This window comes from Stegastes partitus, unplaced genomic scaffold (genome assembly GCF_000690725.1).
Source record: "Stegastes partitus isolate 25-593 unplaced genomic scaffold, Stegastes_partitus-1.0.2 Scaffold971, whole genome shotgun sequence".
NCBI lineage: Eukaryota > Metazoa > Chordata > Actinopteri > Pomacentridae > Stegastes > Stegastes partitus.
Window position 1 is genome coordinate 22,980 of NW_007578702.1, and position 23,772 is coordinate 46,751.

At 39.3% G+C, this 23,772-nt stretch overlaps 2 protein-coding genes across 3 annotated transcripts; one reads left to right on the forward strand and one right to left on the reverse strand.

Annotated features, from left to right (window-relative positions):
* Window positions 1-2,587: 2,587 nt before the first annotated feature.
* Window positions 2,588-7,227, reverse strand: LOC103366736 (3-oxo-5-beta-steroid 4-dehydrogenase-like). Of its 2 annotated transcripts, XM_008294554.1 has the most exons (9): window positions 7,114-7,227; window positions 6,732-6,899; window positions 6,405-6,521; window positions 6,009-6,086; window positions 4,584-4,706; window positions 4,063-4,172; window positions 3,129-3,294; window positions 2,920-3,002; window positions 2,588-2,791 (listed from the first exon to the last, which is right to left on the reverse strand). In XM_008294554.1, exons 1-9 carry the CDS (start codon window positions 7,204-7,206, stop codon window positions 2,749-2,751), a joined length of 981 nt encoding a protein of 326 aa, XP_008292776.1. In that variant the 5' UTR covers window positions 7,207-7,227; the 3' UTR covers window positions 2,588-2,748. The 2 variants fall into 2 exon arrangements, with proteins under 2 accessions (XP_008292776.1, XP_008292774.1); XM_008294552.1 differs by lacking the exon at window positions 4,584-4,706 and having other exon boundaries at window positions 7,114-7,206.
* A 3,338-nt stretch (window positions 7,228-10,565) lies between these two features.
* On the forward strand, window positions 10,566-23,365 carry LOC103366737 (E3 ubiquitin-protein ligase TRIM33-like). The gene is made up of 18 exons (XM_008294555.1): window positions 10,566-10,929; window positions 11,170-11,288; window positions 11,539-11,686; window positions 11,949-12,081; window positions 12,869-12,985; window positions 13,255-13,369; window positions 13,486-13,632; window positions 13,812-13,926; window positions 14,772-15,148; window positions 16,663-16,794; window positions 16,883-16,988; window positions 17,103-17,160; window positions 17,300-17,432; window positions 18,991-19,331; window positions 19,608-19,737; window positions 21,361-21,435; window positions 21,916-22,071; window positions 22,182-23,365. Exons 1-18 carry the CDS (start codon window positions 10,659-10,661, stop codon window positions 22,419-22,421), a joined length of 2,913 nt encoding a protein of 970 aa, XP_008292777.1. The 5' UTR covers window positions 10,566-10,658; the 3' UTR covers window positions 22,422-23,365.
* Window positions 23,366-23,772: the final 407 nt, after the last annotated feature.

Genomic DNA, 23,772 nt, shown 5'->3' on the forward strand with positions numbered 1-23,772 from the left:
GATGAGTCCTGCACCTCTTCCAACATACTACCAACAGATCTAAATCACTTTGATGGCATGAACTCATTTTGTATGACTAAAAAGCACATACTGCATGATATTAGATCACATTTATGAACTGACTTTTCACTTCTAATTATTCAACATCATCTTTATCTTATAGGAATAGTTTGGTGCTTGCAGAAATGCGCTTATTTGCTCTCTTGCTGAGAGTTAGATGAAATAGTCTATGCAAGTGTGTACCTGTACAAGTTGTGTATTTGTGCTAGTTAGCTTTAAAGGTGCCGCTTAGTACATCTCATGTTATGTTTTAATGGAACAGTTCTATCTGTTTCCCCCTCTGGGCTGTTCTGATCGAAGCCAACAGGCTGAAGGAGGTAGGTTTGAATCATACTTGAGATCAGTCTTTTCATGTTCCCCCAAGAAACCAAACAGCTCTATTTCCCAAGATAAAAAACTAAGATAAGAACGGGACATTAACGCATCAGTGGGCCTGTATTTAATACCCACCTCTCTTCTGGAAACTTTCATTTTGGATCAAAACTTGCAAAACTATAAGAAAAACCACAAAACTTCAATATAAAGACCACAAAATAACCTATACGTTCATCTGAGACTTTAAAAAATGCAACCATTTAGGATGATATGAGTAAAACAGGTGAAAACACATCCTATCACCTATAGAAAACATGCTGTTAGCACCTCCGTTCTTTCCATATGTGATGGATTTATTGTTTTTTTTGCTTTTGTTGTTGCTTTTGACAGACCGCCAGGAAGAAAACTGGCCAAGTTTAAAGTAGGCTATAAGTGAGTACACAGAGATTAACACCGTGATGACAAGTTTGAATCAATCAAACTCATTTACCCCCACTCTCCAAACAAGACAGAACAAGCTGGGACACCTGCAGCTTCTATCAGTCTGACAGCTTTCAGTTGGTGCTTTATTATAGGATTATCAATAAAGATTTATCTTATGTTTGCTTTTAATAGTGAATAGCAGCAAATAACCGCTACAGTTGCACCTGTCTCAACAATAATGTGATATAAAGACCATGTAAAAGAGGGTTCCACTCTAGAATTTGATTTATTTTTATTTTATTTGCAAAAAATATCTTGTGATCACTCATTGACTCAACAAATCTGCTAAAAACTTTACAGACTAAAATGATTGTGCTGTCATGTATCATGTAACAGGTGTACTTTTAAACATCTGCATTTAATGAAGGTTCAAAACTCCATTACAAAAATCTTTTTTCAGTAATGCAAGCGTTTATGAGCAGTCCTCCACCAGTGAAGCTGTGAAGGCAACGGATTATTAATCAAACGTCATGTTCATCATTGTTTTTTTCAAAACTTTGTCCAAGAAAACTCGATGCAAGTCAGTGAGAATTTGTGTTTGTCACAGTTAGGCTAATCATGTCTTGGACAATCAGACAATTGCAAAGCTGTATTAGTATGATAGGTTGTAGTCTGGGCTGCACATATGTAAGAAGTATATATGTTACAGGTCTTCAGTAGGATGATCCCTTCGTGCCAATGCTACCTCTCTGCAAACATTAGCACAAAGATGTGTTTACCAGTTACTTCACTTCTAGATCCCTCAGGGCCTGAGATGCTTGAACCTCATGACAAAGATGTTTTGTAACTCAGCTTTTTCAACAAGCAAATACTTGCACCATTCAATAAAAACATTACATTTATCTAAACCAAGGACTCGGTGTGGGTGTGACAGTTATATTAAAACAATATTATGACAGAATGTACAGCAAGCAAGTACTTGCTCTTGAAATTTTTCTCAGGAGTGGAACTTTCCATGTATTTCTAAATGTGAACTGTCTTTGCTCTTGTGTTAAATCAATAACTAATTCTTGTAATTTATTTGATAAGCTTCACAATAAATTGGCATACAGCAGAATGCACAATAATACTCTTTTTTTGGTTACAGCTGTAGAAGAAGGTTTATCTAAATTAGTTACAACAGCTGTTTTTGAGATTTTTCACAACTGAAATGTTTCCATCCCACAATAATAGAATATTTTGACTTTTGGATTTACATGATTACTTTTTATGCTCCATGTCAGTTCATATTTTGCTCTAACACAGCTAACCTTTGTAACCTTGCCTTGAACATGGTACATGGAACACTGCTCAGATATCGTTGTTCAATATTGTTTGGTTTTTTCATTCATAAAGTGACTTGATTTGAAATTTAAACCAGCAGTGGCACAGACAAAACAAAAGCTTTTCTCTAATAACTCTAGATGTAGCACAGATTGATAAATTCTCAGACTAGAATATAAAGATCTCGTGGTTATTAGCAGTTAATGTATCAAACTATGATTCTTTTTAGCAAACCAGAAGCAACAATCCACGAGTCATGTTGTAAATATGACATCTTCTCAAATGGTCTGATTTTTAAACAAAACTTTATTTATAACAGCGGTTGCATTAACACATTTTAAATCTGCTGTCACTGACAAGAAACTCTTACAAGATTAGTCTCATGTGGAGCTCGTAAAGCTGATATGAAATGATTAAACAGCTTCCTCCGCTCACATCACAGCTGCATGTGGTCTTTGAAAACATTCATTTATTCATCTTTTTCATTCACTGTGAGCCAGAGCCCTCTAGTGTTTAGTGTGAATATTTACCAGACATAAATGGTGAATTAAAGATTCCTCTGATGCCAAAAAGAGTTCACATCTTTAAAAATGAAAATGATGTGCATCACAAATAAAGTTATAAAGCTTAATATTCATCATGAAAGGGATACTCTGGATGGTCACTCCACCTGTGTCAAAAAATAAATAAAAAAAGAGTTATTATTCTAAGCAGCAAACAAAGACTTAGAAGTGTTTTGTAAATCTTTTCTTGCATCACACAGTAAAAATATTCTCACTGATCAGAGCTTGTACTTACATGAGCAGCTCCACAAAGCGAATGTTTTTGTTCAGGGCTTCGATGGCTTTCATTTCCTCCTCAGTGAGTGAAAAATCGAATATCTGGAACAAAAAGTGATGAGTTTTTGCTGAAATGATTGAACAGAATTAGAATTTGGCCACTATAATTTGCCTTTGAACACATACTGTACGTGCACATGGCGTTAAAAAGCATTGAGGTTGAACTACCTGGAAGTTATGATTGATCCTCTCTGGGCTGAAGCTCTTTGGAATCACCACAACTCCTCTCTGCACATTGAAGCGCAGAGCCACCTGGGCACTGCTCTTGTTGTACTTTTTCCCGATGGACACAAGCAGCTCGTCCTCCAGCAGAGGAGGACTTTTCACGTTCACCCTAAACCAGAGACAGAATTTAATACAAACAATACCAAGATAGTTTTTAATCAAAGTTGTAAAGTTTAGCATCCTTAAGTGTTTGGGAACAACATTATTGTCCCATACTAGACTCAAGTGTTGCCCCAATATTGCTTTTTTCCCGCTTTTTTGAACATATTTTATATTTTATTTTGATCACTGACAAAATATGAGTTCTTTCCATGATAATACTATGCGTCACAGATTTACTCTATTCACTTAAGTGTTCACTTTTGTTACCATTTGTTGTTGAAATCTTAAATTCCTCTTAAATCTAGAATAAGCAGCATTAATCCTTAACAGCCTTTCAGCATATTGTATTTTTAATGGCCTGAGAGGAAACAAGACTGCTGCATCTCTTCTTGGCTGTTTTCAGGCTTTAAAAAATCTAACCCGTGACAGGAGACTTTTGCTCTTTTCAAACAAGGTCAGGTGAAATAGCCTAAAGAGCAACAAAGTCTACAACAGGACGAGGATGTGGAATTGGTTAAACAGAGCATTTTTACTCCGCAGAGTGATTTTGAGTGGCTTTTCCAAATGTCTGCCTACTGCAGCTTTAAAGTCTGATGAATCACTAATCACAGTTGTGTGGTTAACTGTCACCGACATTTTAGATTTTACTGTCACAAGATGTCTAAAAGTGCCTTTCTGAGTTTTTCCAACCTTCCATGACAACAATACCGGGGTTACTATTTAATAAACTACCACACTAGTGTTGGAAAGTGCACATCTCTTAAAATCTACCTACCAGGATGCATCTCTGGAGGAGCCAATTGGGCAATAGCCAACAATCACAATGTCATTCTGACGACAGTACTCCAGAAGTTTGGGTTGTGTGAAGTATGGATGACATTCAACCTTGAGGCAGGAGAGAAGAAAATACAACATGAAAAAGAGAATTTTCCCAAAGTGAGCTAACATTACATCAGCATCCTGTGCTCTGACTCGCCAGAATAAAACTGGACGGGAGTCAAAAGGGAAAATCATTTCCTTTTCATGCAGTTTAAGGTAAAGAAAATGCTTTTTGGCACGGTTGTTGACTACTTTGTGACAAGATATTTCCTGTCATCAAGTAATTAACTCACAGATCTATTGTCAAACTCATTTTCTGAATAGGACGCACAGAGTTGACGGTGGCCAAAACTATGACAAGCACTACCTTCTTATTAATGGCCTCTAACACCACTTCATGCTGTGATTTACTATTGTAGTACACACACAGAGCTCTCTGTAACGTCAGCGGTTGTCTAAAGAGACAGCTTGCGTCACCTGGTTGGATACGGGTTTGTGTTTGAGGCCAGGTTTATTCAGCAGCAGTTCCAGCTGCCTGCGGTTGAAGTTGGAGACACCGAGGGACTTAACCAGCCCAGCATCTTTGCAAGCCTCTAAAGCCTGTTGAGAAGAAAAGATTTACATCCTTTCAAAAGCTGATAGTGATTATCTTTACAGACTTACTGAGATAGTGGAGAAAAACAAGAAGCGCAGTGCAGAGAAAAGCTGTTCTTTGAACACTTGGCAGTTTATGACACTGTCCTTGACAGTCTGTGATGCTGCAGCAGAGAATGTTCTGGCATCAACTTTAGGGTTTGAAAGAATATCATAAACTAAAGTTATTCATTTCATATTTTTCTTTGAAGACATGACAATCTGTACAGTGTACTACATGCACTCCTAAAATGCACAGAAGAGCATATCTTTCAACTTGCAGAAAGCACTATTTACCATGTAAAGACATCTGAATTAGATTAATAGAACTTAAATTATGCTTGATATTTTTGTGACATACGAGGTGTGTCAGAAAAGTTCCAGGACTGGTGTCACAAAAGATATATTTCAAACCCAAACTACAAACTACCAGTTTTCCCCTTCAGACGATCAACCATCACGTCTACAAAAAGATCCTACGGCGTTTGTTTCATTCAGTGCGCAAGAAGAGGCGAGAGTTGTGGCAGGTCAAGTCGCAGCTGCTTCACCATGACAACGCGCCTGCTCAGAATGTCCTGAGCATCCGACAGTTCCTGGCTGAGAAGAACATCTCCGTGCTGGAGCAACCTCCCTACTCACCCCATCTGGCTCCGTGGGATTTTTTCCTCTTCCCCAAGCTCAAGGGGGTCATCAAGGGGACCCGTTTTGAAGACATCGACAACATCAAGATGGCTGTGAGGACAAAGCTGCAGAGGATCCCAGAAGAATCCTTCCAGCAGTGCATGACAGCGTGGCAGAGAAGGCTGGGAAAGTGTGTTAGACTCCAGGAGGACTACTTTGAAGGGGAAAACTTGTAGTTTGGATTTGAAATATATCTTTTGTGACACCAGTCCTGAAACTTTTCTGACACACCTTAGTACATGCAATTAATCCTACCATTTTGAAGGTTGTCATATTCATTTGTTTAAAAAGATAACACAGATCTACTTTATTGTAATTTTTTGGCTGCATTTACTGTTTGTGTTATAATATTCTGTCAGTCCCCACTAACATAAAAGCATGTTGACCTACAAGGTGTTTGATGTGCTTCATGTATTCATATAAACATGTGATGCAAAAGTGCCAAAAAATGCAAAAAACACAGCATTTATAAAGGCAACACATTCTTCTATTGCTATGGAAATATCATCTCACATTACAGCGACAAGGAGGAGATGTATAAAGTCATTAAACAGCAGGAGCATCTTCAGTGAACGTGGCAGAACTTACCTCCCATGTTGCACAGAGGTCTGTGTGGTGGTAGATGTATTTGCCATCTTGGTCTTTGGGATAAAATTCATTTCCAGGCTAAATCGTAAAGCACAATACAACGCTTTGCATGAACATTTGTTGCACATCCCTCTTGAGAGGCTGTGACCTGTGCATGGTGATGCTGAAATACCGTGCAAAGTGAAGGTGTGGACGTGCAGACGACCTTTGTTGTTCTTAGCTATTTTAAAATTCATACAAATATCTGACGATAACTAATTCCAGAACCCAATCTTAACTAAACATACATCTGGTTCTATAATCTTCTGTGACAAACGTATCATTAACAACATTTTACACGTGTCATGCATGTGGCTGACTGATACGTTTGCTGTTATCTGTGTAATGTGTAGAAACCTTGAAGGCCATCGGAAGCTCAACGATGTAGAGATCCACATATTGTAGTTTTAGGGTTTTCAGTGTCCTCTCCAAGGCTGGTCTCACCAACTCTGGTGGATGGAAGGTATTCCAGAGCTGACAAAGATAACACACTGATATTAGAAAACATTCAAATCATATTAAACTAGAGAGAAAAAATGTTTTTGCTTTTCGGAAACTGTATACAGATGAAAATAAAATATCTGATTTATTGGCCTTGAGAATAATATGATGGATTCTTAAATAGTTCAAAGTAAACTGAGAAAATAGAGACACCTGACATAACACATGACAAGAATGTATTACCTTTCCACAATAAAAGATGTCCTCTCTTCTTACAGTTCCATCAGCAATCTTCTCTCTAATGGCTTGACCCACTTCGTGCTCGTTGAAATACACCAGCGCCCCATCAAAGTGCCTGTAACCTACATCTATGGCCAGTCGGACACACTCAAGCGCAGTGCCTTTGGATGTCTGTTGAAAATCCACCGAAATTGTAAATATTACTTGACCTGATTTTGTTCGAGCTACAGCTGCAGCTTGTGCAACTACAGCATGCATTCCTGCTCTAATGATACTTAACCAGCCATTGCAAGCAGTAAACACTGACAGCCCCACGTCACACAGAGCCATCGCAGTTAAGCAGGCATTAGAAACACAGACACTATGGTCTTTATATTCTTCTCACCGTTCGAGGATCTCCATAGGTGCCCAATCCCAGCAGTGGAATACGATTACCATCGCTGAGAGGGATACTGTGGCTCTTTGCTGTTAGATTCATGTCTGTGCAAATGTGAATAGCTGAGCTTCTCTCTATCTAAGAGTAAATGCAGTTTGACCATGAACATTGAACCTTGAAGCTATCTCTAATGCACTTGTATTTCTCAGTGGGTCAATGTCTGTTGTGCAATGTGTTCAACTCAGTAACTGTTAGCACTGAACATTGTTAGCCAAAACATTATAGTGCTTCCATTAGATTACAAACAGGCAGAAGTAGAACAGCGAGTCACATGCTTTTACTAACAAGACAGTTTAGTGAAGTTGATAATGATGAACAAAATGTGATGTAGATAGTCAAGTATAATTACTTTAATATTGCAGGACCCTTATAGGGCTTTTATTTTGAAAACCAGCTGTGACATTGCTTACAGAAACAACAATGCCTCAAACAGGAAGAGGTTGCGAATAGATTTGATTGTTATTTTGGCCAAAATGTGTTGCAGTCATGTTTTCTGTCAGTTTTACACGAGTTGGACTTTACACACACATGATTATTCCAAAACACAGATACACTGCATGTGACATGTTCGAGCTGAGCTAAAACACACATGCTATTTAAGTCCAATGGTTAATAAATTAATTAAGATCAATTAATTCATCACTGGAATAGGAAGGTATTACATGCACATTTAAAGAGCTTACTTCCCCATACAAAAACCATATCAGCGAACAAAGAAGTTAATCATGCTTAAATGTTTGTTGATTTACAGACAACTGAATATTGAAAGCAACACATGTTTGCATTCAGTATGCTGTTTATTCTTTGCATTCAGATGAAAAGGTCACTCTAGTTGCATATATTCAAAGGAAATGTGACACGCTTCTCACTGCACATAGGCTAATTTCATTAAATTCCATTTCATTTCAAGGTGACTCTGCTAATCTGCTCCCTTCGGGAGCACAGTTTTCAGGGTTTGTGATCTCAGGGACATCCTGTGTCAGGCTTGCCCAGATTGTTCCAGAGCATCACTCGAGCAGAGTCACCACCAAAAATAAAATGCATTTCATTCTGAACTAAATAGTTAAATCTGACAAAGTGTCCTGTCTGAACTGAGCATAATCTGGCAAAATAATTTCCTTTAAAATGATTCAAGTTTCATCCTCTATCTCTTATTGTATTTGAAAAAACTTGCAACAATCTGAATTTACATTTATTTGCATTGCAACTGTACTTGATCCTCACTGAAAATTCTACTCTCTACATTCATTTCACAACTTAAATCTGGTTGCTGAAATTCAGATTCAGATTCTGTCACACTGTGACACACATAACCCTAACACTATCATAACCCTAACCCGAGGAATATCAAAGGGTTTTGTTCGTATCAGAGCACTGCATTTTTACCTCATCTAGTCCTAACCATAACCTTAGCCTAATCCTAACCACAAATTTAGCCTAATCCTAACCATAACCTTATTCTAATTCTAACCATATCCTGAGCCTAGTCTTAATTCTAACCATAACTTTAGCCTAATCCTAATCCTCCATCTGAACCCAGACAACAAACCAACACCTTTTCTCCAAACTGAGATCAGCATAAATCAACAACACCAAACCAGGTATCGTAAAACACAAATGAACCTATAACAGAACTGAACATCAGAATCCAAACCCCCTTTGGGGAAACAATATGACACTAAGCATAGAAACAGGACTAGAGAGCTATTGACAGTATTGACAGTGCCCGTTGGCCAGTGCATTGCCTTTGGCTGTCCGTTTCAACTGCCCGGTCGACAGGCAAAGCGGAGGGAGTGATTAAGAAAAAATTCCACAAACCAAACACTATAATGTTTTGACATGTTTTTACGGTTGTATGAATTTTTAAATTTTGTTTTGCAAAGTTATTTCATCAGTCTTCATTCTGTTTTGCTTTTTGTAGATATTTTTGCTGCTGCTTGAATGCTAACACGTACAGCACTTTGGTCAACTCGGGTAGTTTTAAATGTACTACAGCCTATAATATAGTAATACAGTAATACAGTAATATATATATATATATATGTGTGTGTGTGTGTGTATGTATATATATATATATATATGTATAGCTGTTTATATTGCTCATACTGTGTTTATACTGCATATATCTTTCATTTCATCCCACCTTGTATCCACAGTTCATACTGTTAATAGTGTTTATACTATCCATACCACTATTTATCCCTACCTGTACACGTACATTTATTTATCTTTGTGTTGGTATATACAGCTATTATATTTGTAAACTTAGAACGTTCATACCACTCTGTCCTATTTGTTCGTTCTGTTTGTTTATATAAGTGGTGAATATTGAGTAAGTTGACCATTTCTAAAATCCGAGTTAATAGGCAACATGAGTTTTTGAGTTCAAATTCTCAAAGTTGGGGTCATGTTGTGTTGTTTTCGCGCCAATCTGTGAAGCAAAGTTGCAAGTGCCATTACTTGAGAACTAAAGCTAGAGTCCTGAAATTTTGCAGACTTGTTGAGATGTACATATGGTCTTCAATGGTACAACCCTGTTTTAATGGAACCATAAAAAACAATTATATGATTTGGTGTAATAAATAACTCAATAAATAAATAAATAAAAAAAAATCAGTGTTTCTTCTCTAATATTCCAACAACCGTAAAACATTTTGTTCATCATAAGAGACTGAATGTTTTTTGTGTGATTGGAACCAGTACACATGGTTTACTTAAATAACATATGTATGCACAGAAAAAAAAATCTGACAAATATGAGACTAGGCATGAACTTTTTTTTTCTTAATTTGGTGGATTGAACTGTGCACTTTTACTTCTTTTGCAGTTCTGGTTAGATGCTTACCTCATTGTCTCAGTACTTGTACTGTATGCAAGGACAAATCTAATGTAATCTATAAATAATCTAGACTACAGATTCATTGAAAGCAGATGGTTTATTACTAAAGGGTCCTTTAAGAATATAAGAGGTTAATTATTGATGATCTGAGCACTTGCTGCAAACATTTTGGTTGTGATGATGGTATATAGGTTCAAGTGGTTACTAGATAGCTTACTGTGCAGTTTTTTAGATCAGAGGCGTGGGCTGCAAGAAAACAATCTTAACTGGTTGCTATGAAGTTTCCGAGTGACAAAGATCAGACAAACCCAGCGGACTTTATCCTGCAGCTCGGACTCTGTTTTCTATGACAACATGTCATATTTTGACCCCACCCCTCTCGTGCCGCAACAAGCGCGTGCGGTGCAATTTGAGCAACATCTGCGGCACGCGAACGTCACGCGGAGGAGGTGTGTTTTGCTTTTAGCGGCGCAGGTTACACACGATGCGCTGCCGCTTATTTTAACCATTTCGAGGATTATTAGTGAATTAACGTCGCGCTGTTTCAAAAGAATCCCGAACTGACAGAGAGTGAAGAGGACAATGCAGGTATGAGAGGAGCCTGGTGAGCGTGTGTCTTGAAGAAACCAAGGCTACGAAGGTAAAAGTGCCGCTAATGGATGACTGCACAGAGGCACGGCAGCCGGTGGATGCTGCTGTTATCATTGTGGAGAACGAAGCGGAACCAGCGCGAGAGGAGAAGTCCGGCGCCACCGACCACGTCTACCTGGACACCTGCCCCGTCTGCCAGCTCAACTTTCACAGCCGAGAGCCCAAACTTCTGCCGTGTCTGCACTCTTTCTGCAAGAAATGTTTGCCGCCGCCCTCCAGGAATTTGGCCATGCCAGAGCCGCCAAACTCCCAGACAGACAGCGCGACCAAACCACGTGAGTCCCTGTGTTTACAAACTGACCAAGGATCGATTGAAGGGTGTCACCTCCTCTGCATGCGAGGAAGCAAACTTCGCAGCGTAACCCTGATGTGGTACTATTACATACACATGTGCATGGATCACCTTTTTAAATATAAATATCTCCTTTCATATGCCAGGTGTTTCTCCAAAAATGCACATATAAGCCCAGTTTTATTGACTCAGACCAACATGTGTGTTTCTTTTTTAATTCCAGTAAATGTGATCCGCTGTCCAGTGTGCAGGCAGGAGTGTATGGAGGTAGATGTGATGGATAACGTCTTTGTGAAGGACTCTGTGGAGGCTCCTAGCAGCACAGTGGAGAGGACAGTTCAGGTTGGTGACAGAATGTATTATTACCATATGGGGGCAGCCTGTTACTAGTAATGGCTACGATATTCCCAAATGACTAGCTTGTGCCCTGAGGGTTTGTACCAGGAACATCTGGGTAGCAAATGTACCCAACACTTCAGAGTAGCAGCTTGGGTAATGCAAGATTTTTTTTTTCTTCTTTTTTTTTATGCACTGATGTAATCCTTGCACACAATGTCTAATTTCACAAATTTCTTGTCTCTTGTGTCCGTAGCTCTGTATGACCTGCGATGACAACACTGAAGCTGCCGGGTTTTGTGCTGACTGTGTTGAGTACCTGTGTACCACCTGTGTGGAGGCCCACCAGAGGGTTAAATTCACCAAAGACCACACCATCAGACTGAAAACAGAAGTATCACAAGGTATTTATAACCTGTGTCCTTATCTCATTTTTTCCCCCCTTTTTTTCTGTGAAATACTTGTGCTGTTTCCATGACAAAGAAAATGGCTGTTATGGGAGAAGAGCTGCTGGGGCTGAATGTACGTTTATTTACAAGTGCATATTGTACTTTTTCATAGGAATTGGCTTTATACCACCTACACAGTCCAAGTACTAGTGCCTATGCAGGGGATAGATCAAATACCATCATGTGCCAAGTGTGGATTTTTTTTGTTGTTTTCCAGAGGTGCACGGTGTGTCAACTCAGAGGCCGATGTTCTGTGACATCCACAAACAGGAACCGCTAAAACTTTTTTGTGAGACCTGTGACCTACTGACCTGCCGCGACTGCCAGCTTGTCAAGCACAAGGACCACAAGTACTGTCAGACTGTGTACTATAATATGATTATACAGTATTTCAGTTTGAATTTGTGTTAAACAAATATATGGTGGCCCTGTGTTTGCTATGTGATATGTAATTGTAGCATTGATTTCAGTTTATTGCTCATAATTGATGTAAAGTGTCTTCAAACAAGCCTGTGTGCTGAATTAGAAAGCAACTGGACTTCTTTTTGTTCTTGAAGAAGTTTCCTCTGTCATTCAGGAGGAGTCCTCAATTCTAATTGACTAATGAGGACTTCCGGGTGTTTATTAAGGTCCATCTCACGTTAATTAAGGTGTGAATTGTTTTAAAGCTGCCTGAGGATGGATGTGAAGACTGTTTTGTGTGTGACAGATAGGTGGTGCTGTTGGTCACCGCCCTTGTTTAGAAGTGGTTGTTCCAGGTTAAAGTAGATGGCTTTCTTCGCTCCTCTCTCAAATCATCTGTGTTAAATAAACACCTGGAACGTCCATCGGTCGCTTAGAACTGAAAGAGTCTCTTGGATGAGAGGTAAAACATTTTCAAGAACCAAAAATGTGTCCAAGTGCCTTTCACTGTACTTTAGCACTTAGGATTACCATGACCTGGATGGCTGACAATCTACGCACACATATCGTTCTTGCATAAGCCACAGCACCGCTGCCACCACCAAGTTGTAGTTGTGCTTATCACTCAAGAAAACTTTGTTCAGAGATTATTGTGACAAAAAGTGCATAGTAATATCTCATCATTTATTTCACTGTTAGTGTGTTTGCACTGACTCACGGATGTTTTTGAATTAGTTACCAGTTCCTTGAGGATGCTTATAAAAACCACAGACAGCACATGGAGAGCATGACCCATCAGCTGCAGGAGAAAAAGAAACTGATTGAAGAGGTGTCGGACTCCATAAACAATGGGTATGTATCTACTTTTCAACAAGGATGTGCAATTTGTTGGAGACAATTCTAGTTTCTAAGTAAAAATACCTTGTGTTCCAATACAAACTTTAGATCTCATCAATAAGAATAACTGGCAACTTAGTATGGATAGCAAAATTCATATCTGAAATGAGAATGTGTTTTAGATATAGTACGTTTTGTTTGACTTTGCAAAAAATTATGCAACATCCAACCATAATTATTTGTACAAAAGTGACTTATTGACAACTGGGATGCATGCTTTGCAGACTTCTTCTGGTTGATCAGAACCGTACGTCTGTTCATAATGAAATAAAGAAGTCCGTCTGCAGTCTGATTCTTGAGATAAACAAGAAAGGCAAGATGCTACTCAATCAACTTGAGGTATGACAAACACTTACAAACATTAAAAATATAACAAAACAATGTCAATTACTAGTTTCTGGTTTGCATGCTCCCCCTCAAGCCATTTGAACTATTCACTTATTCTTGTTTTCCAGACTGTAACTAAGGATCATGAGAGTGTCCTGCGAAAACAGCAGGAGGACATTGGCTATCTATCCAGACACCTGGATCATGTCATCAGCTTCACCAGATGGGCCACAGCCAGGAATGGAGGCATGGCCCTCTTGTACTGTAAACGTTTGGTGAGGCCTGACTGATCACTGATCCAGTCAATAGTGTTGTTTTCCCAATTTTTACACTCAGCTTAGCTCTTAAAGCCAGTTAGGACCCTGATCTTCCACAATGAAGTGGGAACATATGTGCTTTGTAATGCACAAGTGTCCCCCTCTGAAAATTATTAACAACGTCCCTTCTGTCGCAGATTCTGTTTCAGATTGGAAACCTCCTGCGGGCAAAATGCAGTGTCTCATTTGTGCCACAGAGCACCGTACGCTTCCAATGTCGAGCCTCGTACTGGGCCTCAAATGTTGATCTGGGTAAGACATAAACAAATGACCTAGAACTCTGAGGTGGATGGATTCTTCACTTTTCTCTTCGAGTAGTTTTGCATGAACTGAGAGCTTCTCTTGATTTTACTGCTGTGTACTTTTGGCTAATTTCAATAATGTTCTCCTGCCCTAAGATTGTGGCTGCATTTGTACAAACAGTCCAATTAGGACTCACAATGGTCTTCATAAACAAGCATGACAACAGTCAGATGACCAAAGGGGATTAGTTTGGGACTGATGTCACTTGGATGAAGGATGCTCAACTATGGGGGAAACTCAGAAGGATTTAGAGAGTTGAAACACTTAACAGTGTTTGGCATTTGCAACAGTTGCAGTTCATTTAAGTCTGGCAAAGGTGCTGAAATGTGTCATTAATCTAAGTCAGTCGACAGATTGTCAGAAATACTAACAATTTTGCTGAATGATTGTTTAAGTCTAGCAGAATTTGTTTTTATTGAATAAAAATCCCAAACATTGTCTGGGTCCAGGCGGGGAACATCACCATAAATTGAATACCTTTTGTTTTGAAAAATCAAACCATGCAATTTGATGCGTCACACCAGGCTGTGGAAAATTCTGATGGACATTTTTTTCCAGTCTTTAACAGACTAACCATTTAATTGAAACAGATTAATTGATGTTAAAACCAATAGTGGCAAATTGTCATTAGTTCTAGCCCCACCGGCCTGTTTTTGCATTTGAAACCTAACTTTTTCTGTATTTTTGCTAAAACCTCCTCTTCCCCACAGTTCTCTGGAATGTTCCTTCTGTATTGGGTGTTTTTCATCACTACTTGTTATGCTCATCCTGTATCTGTGTGTATGTCCCCTCAGGCTCTTTAGTGGTGGAAAATGTACCAGGCCACCAGCTGGGTGGTTTTCAGGGTATTCCTCATCAGCTCACTCACCCCGGGCAGGGCCCTTCAGGCTCACCCCTCAGCGTTGCCTTGGGAGCTCCCCATAGCACTCTGGCTCAGCTCCAGATGCAGGTGGACAAGCTAAACCCGTTGGCTAACTGGCAGCCGCTGCCTCCTCCTCCGCCCTGGACATGGTACCAGAGCATCCGACTGCCACGGACCGTCCCGGGGCCCCAGCAGGGAGGCTCTCCGTCCCACAGTATGAATCCCCAACCAGGCCGCAGGTTCATCGTGCCTCCGCCCAACCATGTCAGCCCAACTAGCAGCTTGCCGAGCCCCGGATTTCCTCCCCAGGTTATTGTGCCTTTCTGTGTGTGAGTGTGCGTGCGTGCTCGTGGCTGTTTGATTGACAAGCCCTCTTAACAAGCACCGACAGCAGATGGCATTGTCCTAAATAGAGCTGACAGCCTTCACATCCTGGGCAATTTATGCCTTTCCTTGTCAGGATGGATTTTAGTCTTGGATGAGCTTATGACTCAAAATCATGAAGTAAATCAGCTTAATCTGCAGTGCAGCAGCAGCCAGCGTGTGACAGAGGACCAGAAATTCCATAAGTAAGGCTCGATAATATCTTGTCATCCAAGTTGTTTAGTCTAGTTCACAGGGTGTTTTGGTTCCCACTCTGAAGTGCAGGATCATTCACAGGACAATACTGGCATGTGAAGTGCACACAAGCCATACTGATGTGAGCAAGCTGCTACAGCTGCATAGTAAAGAAATATTCCAGTACTTTGCATGCTTCACAACAAATCATGTTTGTACACATCACGCTGTTAAGAGTCTTTTACAGCATGTTGTTTTCATGCCAGAGTAGGTTTTTATAGTCTGTTGTGAGTAGCTGCCGTTTTTTTTTTTTCCTCCACTATGGTACAGTCAACTTAATGTAAATTTAAAAAAACTGGCAACACCATAATGTTACAGGAAGTGTGCAGTGTTATTGTTAAATCCAACAGCTTTCAGTTCAGATCAGTTTAAACAGTTACCTCATACGGTTCATGATGGGGGAAGAAAAAAAAACCTGACATGATAAGGCAAGTTTCAAATCTCTGCCAGTTGATTGTCATGCTGTTGTGGAATAAATGAAGAGTTATGGCTTACTGGAAGGCTTGTGAAAACTGTCACTGCTGAAAAGTAAAAGCACTTGAAAACTCAGTTTCAGATCCTAAGTATGTATTTATAACAGTGAGCATCCAAAACTCAGTAAGCAACAAAGGTTAAATGAGAAAATAAAACTCTTAACAAAACCTTTGTAAAGAGTTGAACACTCATAACTCAGTGAGTGGTTGTGGATTGATCCAATTTAATAGATATGAGTGTAATGTCATAAAACACAACTGTTTTATGATGGTTTACATTTTTTTGTTAAAGTAGGTCCCAATACTCCTAAAAAGTTGTCGGGGTCATGTGATTTGAAGCAGTGAGTATTTGTACTGTAGCATAATGCAATAAAGCATAAAAAATGTTCGTATATGCCAATCTATATATCTGAACTAACCTAAATTAGACACATGCATTTAAATGTTTTATAAAAATGCTCGATAAAATCGGTAGTAAGTCAAAGATTATCTGCATCTGCGTTATGAAAACCATAATACGCCACAGCTACATCTCTTGGACAGATTAGCCTGGAACTGAATGTTTTTCTTATGGATTAGTCTTCTCTGTTGTGGTTGCATCAGCCCACACAGTTGGCAATGAAAAGTGCACCTTTTTATCTCAACTTTCATTATTACATGCTTACAAGTTTTGACAGGAATAAAAAGATTGCCTTGCTCTCTGTCTTTCTTTATTTCCTCCATTCATTGTAGCATCATCTGAGGCTGATGGGAAGCAGCTACCAAACCAAACCCGTGGACATGTTTTCTGCTTCACCTCCCTACTCGCATATAAGACCGCTGCCCATCAATGGCGGCGTCAGTTCGCCTCAATCAAGACAGGTGGTAAGCGACTCCCTCTAATACCTGTGCATGATGATTATCATTGCATAATATCACCTATTTAATAAATTAAACGCAGTGTTGTGTTTAGATTGAGCCCACGTATGTGAGCAGGAGGAATGAATCAGCTGGTCCAGTATACATGGTGAATCCCAGCTATCCTCAGGGCCTGATGCTGTCTTTGCCAAACAGAAATGGTACGTTTATGTCATCAGTGTTGTTGCACTCATGTATCGTTTTGTGTCATGCAGAGTATATGTGTAGTTCTGTTCTTTCTAAAGTACTACTCAAATATTTTATTCTCTTTCAAGTGCAAGGACAGCAGAATTCACCAGGGTACGCTGCTGTATCCCAGGAGGAAAAACCTGAGTAGGGACACCACTGTGACACACTCATAAACACACATGAGCACAGATCCTCTCTCTTTCTCTGATATGAGCCAAGTCCCTCTGTGCCATTGCTGTCTCCCGTGAATTTTGCTTTAATTGGCTTTTGTTTTCCTCCCAAGGACTGTTTCCTGGAAACCTCCAGAAGCACAAAGGGCTAATGGAGAAATAGGCTCTGCTGTCAAGAGGAGAAGAAGATCATCTCCAGGGCCAATCATTGTCATCAAAGATGAGCCAGATGATGACAGCATTTATGTAAGGAGACAATAAATCTTTATTATAACAGTCTGAGGAGTAATTCACATATAGATTTTATTTTGGATAGATGCTTTTATCCAAAGCCTAGTAACTTAGCCAGGCTGCCTTTACCAAAAAAAAAAAAAGCACTGGACTGACACAAAGCATGAATTTAAAGTAAGATTGATACTTATTACTTGATTGGTTGATTTTTTTTTTTGAGTTTTTACCATCATTTGTTAACATTAAATTGTGTTCACCCAAGTAAGTAATAGGAACTGGAAATACACTACTGATACAGTTCAGAAAGATTACAAAACATACGCAGTGAGACAAGTTGTAAACAAGCCACTCTGACACAGTGGATCAAGGCATAAGGCTGCCATTTCCTCCATGCATTTCATTGTCTTCCGAATCCCTTTAACGCAGAAAACAACTACCTCCAAGTTAGAAAGCTACACACTGACACACTAAAAAGTTTTACCAAAGTTTTGGTTTGTGCAATAAGTCAGACCTGCTGTGTTCTTTGGGCGAATTGTAAATTTTTATGACAGTGCTTGCTTCCCAGCGGGCAAATGTTCCACCAGAACAATTTCCCCCGTCACCGTTTTGCAAGGGTACCATTGCTGCATCCTGGGCTCAGGACACCCGAGGACTATTGTGATTGGTCTAAAGAAGCACAACAAGCCAGAACATTTTTTTTCCCTGTTGCAGAAGGATGATGAGGTCCAGCCAGAGCATTCTCCAGGGCTGACACAGCTGAGAAGATCTGGCCACATAAGACTATAAAACAAGCCAACAGCTTAAAATGTCAGTAATAATATCTTATTGGAGAGAAAAACTATGTAGCACAGATATGACAAATACTGCATGTCAGCGTTAAAGCCTGGGCATGCCAAGTATCCCAGAAGAGTTTTTGTTTTTTGTCATATTTGTTGAAAGTCTCTTTACATCCCAGCAGCAATTAATAAATCAAGTGCTCTGATAATAAAAACATGCTATGTGGCAGTCACAGGTCTGTTAATCATTTCAATGGTCCACACGAGATGACGGTATGACCTACCTGTCTCTCACCATGTACCTGCCTACCTGAATGCACTGTGTCTGCCGTTCTAGTGCTTGCTGGCTTTAGGAATTCAGAATGCAGCCACATTTTCCAGTTCCATCTAAGCATCTTGCACTGCTAAATATACCAGATGATGGCGTCTATTTGGGTTTTTTGGGTCTCTTTGCGGTCTTGATCCTCTTCCAGTTTCATTAGAGCACCTTTGCATGTACAGTATCTGTGTACATCTTCACCGCCTGTCTGCCTGTAGCGTAATTGTGACAAAGGTTGTTTGATGATTTTTATCTTATCTTAGGTATCAAGGCAATGTAGCCTATATAGTGTGTTTTCATACATGAGACAGCTTTGAATGCATGTACTTGTCTCCCGTCAACACTCTCTGACATGGGTTAGTCTTCCAGTAAAACTCTGACAGTACACACTCGTGTGCTTTTTCAGTTGTATGCTTTAAAAATACAGTTTACTCTTTCTGGCTTTTACAGCTTTTTGTCTTCCTGTTTTGAATTTCAGGCACATGCCCATCAAAGAGCCAGCCTCCCCGACAGCACAGATGACCAACTCCAAATTAGTTCTAAAGTTGAAAGAAACAAGGTCCCAACTCCCCTTCAAAGCACAGAAGACAGATCTCACAGCCCTTCACAGCCTGCAGGCAGTCAGTGGGTCCAGAGTAAGACGAAAGCTCCAAATCACTTCCGTTCAGTGGTAGAAGAGCAGCAGCTAGACCGGCTGGAAGACTCTAATGAAGTCTTGTGTGCTGTGTGTCAGACTGGTGGAGAGCTGTTTTGCTGCAATAAGTGTCCCAAAGTTTTTCATCTCACGTGCCATGTTCCAACTCTCCTCAAGTCTCCCAGGCAAGCGCTGTCAAAATGTATTTATTGCTGGTCTCAAATGAAAATACCAGAACTCATGTCTTTTCAGTTTTATGTTTATAAATGGGTTGTGGTCCTCTGTGGAATGAAAAAAACAACAAAAAACCCTTTAGCGCTTCACAATAAGGTCGTTTCTGACAAGTTGTTTTCACATTTTGGAGGTGTGAAGTTTTCATTTGACAGCAGCATGAAACACTTGTTGTTGTATGTTTCTGAGTACTGGCTTTTGTATTGAGTCTCTGGACTGTCTCTTTTCAGCGGGGAATGGTTTTGCTCTTTCTGCCGTGACCTGTTAGCGCCTGAGATGGAGTATGACTGCAAACCTGAAGCCAAAACCGTAAAGACGGAGAAAGATCTTGAAGGAGGATTTGCTCCTGTGGACAAACGAGTTAGTGCTTTTTTTCTTTTCTTTTAACACTTCGGTAGCATTTATAAAATTATAATAATCAGAATGAGAAGTGGTTAGATTACCACAAAGTTAGGTTGAAAAGTAAATATTGTCAAGTCAGTCATGCAGTTTCCATTTTACACTTGGATTGTGAAACTAATGAACATTGTTTTGTTAATTCCATTCAACTCAATTTCAGTAAAACTTCTTAACTTTATAAATTAGAAGCAGGGTAGATCAAGATATTCATAGCAGAGTACCAACAAATATGATTATTATGACATAAATATTGTCATTAGTACAATTATGCTCCTCTCAAGTCAGAATCTATCATACAGATGTCAAACACCACACCTTACCTGTGTAGAAAAGGTAGTAGTAGTAGTAGTAGCAGCAGTAGTAGTATCTGCCCGTATGTACTTAGTGCATATAATTGTGACTTCCCTCTGTTTTCATTGTATAGAATCCCTCATCAATCATTGTCTAGCCTGGCATTCACTTTTGATCAGATGGTCTGAGTGCAGTTAATGTGTCTCAAGTGAGAGAGTAGCAAAGAGAAAGCCACTGTTGAAAAATACTCATATTAATTCTTGACTATGGTTTGGTCGAAGACACATGGGAGACTCTGAAGTCAACTGGAAGAAGGTTGTTTGGTCTAATGAGACCAAAATTGAGCTTTTTGCCAATCGGACTAGATGTTTGGCAAACACCAAAAGCTGCACATTATCACAAACACACCATGCCCATTGTGAAGCATGGTGGTGGCAGCATCATGATGTGGGGATTCTTCTCAGCACCAGGCCCTGAAAGGCTTCTAAAGGTAGAGGGTAAAAATTAGTAAATATCGAAAAATCCTACAGGACAGCCTGATGCAATGTGGTTCTGGAGTGGTTGAGTCAGAGCCCAGAAACCAATCCAATTGAGAATTTGTAGCTGGACTTGAAATGGGCTACTTCACTCATGCTCCCTGTGCAACCTGAGAGACCTTGAGCAGTTGTGAAAAGACAAATGGGGTAAAACTGCGGTCCAGATGTGCAAGGCCGATTGAGACCTATCCACACAAGCTCAGTTTTTCTTGAGCCTTACCCAGCTGACATGGTGAAAAGCAGGGTACACCCTTGATGGTTCGCCAGTGGAACCAGTTGCAACTGACTGAAATAAAGCTTGGCATGCTGCATTAAGAACAGAACTATACGTCTATTACAGCCGAGTTTTGTTTTTAAAAGAGCCGTGGGTGTGACATAAATATATAGATTCTGACTGGAGAATTACTTTCATGCATCAATCTTATTAAATGTCTGAGTTGTCAACTATACTGTTATAACTATTATCCAGGAAATATATTGTGTAGGGGAAAAAAAACATATTTGTAACAGTATGGTGGAAAATCAAATCTCAAATGCAATAAGCTGCCTGATGCTGTATTTTGCAATGATTTAACAACAGCTGATAAAACTGTGTTTGGGCTGACACAAAGCAGATCAGGGTCAGCTAAGTTTTGAAGGCAAACCTGACTAATATGATGTAGTACTTGACTTTATTACATCGGTCACTGCAGATGGGAGGACTGCATTTGGTTTCTCGGTTATCAGTTTCCAAGTCATGTGTCTTCTACCATTGCAGAAATCCGAGAGGCTTTTGCTGCACTTGTTTTGCAGCGAGCTGAGTTCAGAACTTCAAGAGCCTGTGTCCACCTCGGTGAGTCTGGAAGTATGATTGACGAGAAAGGAAAGGTTAACAGGATTAGTGTCACATGGAGTTACTGTAACTGTAATTTTAATTATATGTAATATGCCATATTTACCACTAAAGCCAGAAACATTATAAATCAGAAGCAGAGCAACTTTAATCAGATACTGTAAATATAGTCAGCTGTCTTTCCGACACAGAGCTTTCTTTTTGCTTAGACTAAGTGGATAAATATAGAGAATTATAGAGTATAAACTGAACATTACAGCATATATAACATATTTCTGCTCAAGCACTTGACCAGAGTCCAATTTTGGTTTGAAACAACTCTGTTTATCATGAACACTCGCATAACAAAACAGGGTAAAAATCTATACCCTGTTGTACACAATGCTAACTTGTAATACTTTATAAATGCCGTGATTCTACTTCAACATCTGTCCATGAAGTTTTATTGTTTAATTATCTCTCCCTTTCTAAATACTGTAGGTATGTGCTAATAACAGGCTGGCCGTAAAGCTACCAATGAATCTTTCCACTGTGAAAAGACGTCTGGAGGCTAAGCAGAGTCTGTGCTACCAAAGCACTGCAGAGTTTGTGTCAGACATCAGGCTTGTATTTGGGAACTGTGCAGTTCTCAGTGAGGTACTGTAGACAGAATTGTTTTCAAAAAGCTCTTTCTCCTGCATTACTCACTTCTTGACACCTGGTAATATACTGCTTTCTTCTTTTCCTTGATTTTCTTTCTATACCAGGCTGATGCCGAAATCACCAAGACATGCAGGAAACTTGAAGAGCTGTTTGAAGAATGCCTGAAGCTCATCTACCCCGACCAAACCTTTCCAGACATTAAAATGGAGATAATGCCTACTTCCCTTCCTGAATTTCAGCTCTCACCTCCTGACAATATGCCACAGCTTGCAAAGCGTCAGCACACATGTTCAGACTCCCAGGATACACCAAGCTATCCCAGTGGAGAGGAGGGCGTTGCGTGAAAGCACAAATCTTCCCCATCGTTTCGATATTTAACAACACTGCCAGACAGCACCAGATAATATGTGGTGTGGAACACTTTATTACAAACATTTGTGATACGCAGTTACCTTCAGGTCACCAAAAATGTTTTATATGTTTAAAAATTAAATTGTACAGCAAGCAAAGACTGTCGGATGCATGATATAGCACCCTTAATTTATTCTATTTTCTGGAATAAACAGCATTAAAGCTGTTGGATTTAGTGGATTTTCCATCTCTGACTGAAGATTAAAACTTGAATTCATGCAGAAAGTACATAGTGGACATGTGTTTTCAGGGTATCTGACTATTACGGGGTCACGTCTGCTAAGAGTCAACATCATCATTGGTAGTTAGCACAGAAGCTAATGAGCTAACAGGTAGTATGGTCAGGTTTGGTGTGTTTTTCCGGATAGGGTCTTCTTTTGTAAATATAGCTGTAGTTAGACACAGGATGATAATCATGAGCCTAAGTGTTTGTGATTTATCCAATGTGGCACCAACAGTAAATGAAAAACTCAAAGGAAATGAAAGTTGTTTGTTAAAATACCAGACTGTATGAATTTTTACATGTTCTAATTTCTGAATTTAAAAAAAGTACAGTAGAACGATAAATGTACATGTCATGTGTCATTTTATTTATTAATTTATTTATTTATTAGAATTTATTTGGATGTTTATTTAAAGAAATACACATTTTTAGATATCATTGTGAAGAACCAAGCACAGTGCCTATGTTATAATATGTGATAGCCTGTTTTTCAGGATTGTTTTGTTTCCATAAAATGCTTTCTTATACATGCACAGCATTGTCAAATGTTTTCTCATATCAAACATCAACAACATTGAGCCATAAGCCTACTTGCATTTAAGTCAGCTTGCAGGTATTAACAGGGTAGAATGGAATAAAACTGCTTAATTTTTAGTAATGACTCCGGGTAATAATTAATACATACATTTCATCTTGGAACCCAATGGTATTTGAATCTGTCCCACTTTAACCCTATTCAGGGCTTTCATGTTGCCATAAGTAGAAGAAATATGTGCAAAATATTTGTTGGTTTTCATTATAGACTTTCATACTATGTTGAATAAATTTTCTGATAAGTTGACGTATTTTTGGTTCCAAATGCAAGACAAATGTCCCTCTTTTTATATTAAAAAATAAAAAAATTAAAAATCTTCATAAATAAAAAAAAACAGTACCTGTCACCTAAACCATGGCCTAAGGTCAAAAAGACCCCAAAGTCCTGAATAGGGTAAAAAAAAAAAAAAAATAACTAATGTCACCCTCTTTTCCAACTTCAACTTTGCAGTTGAGTGAAGCCACTT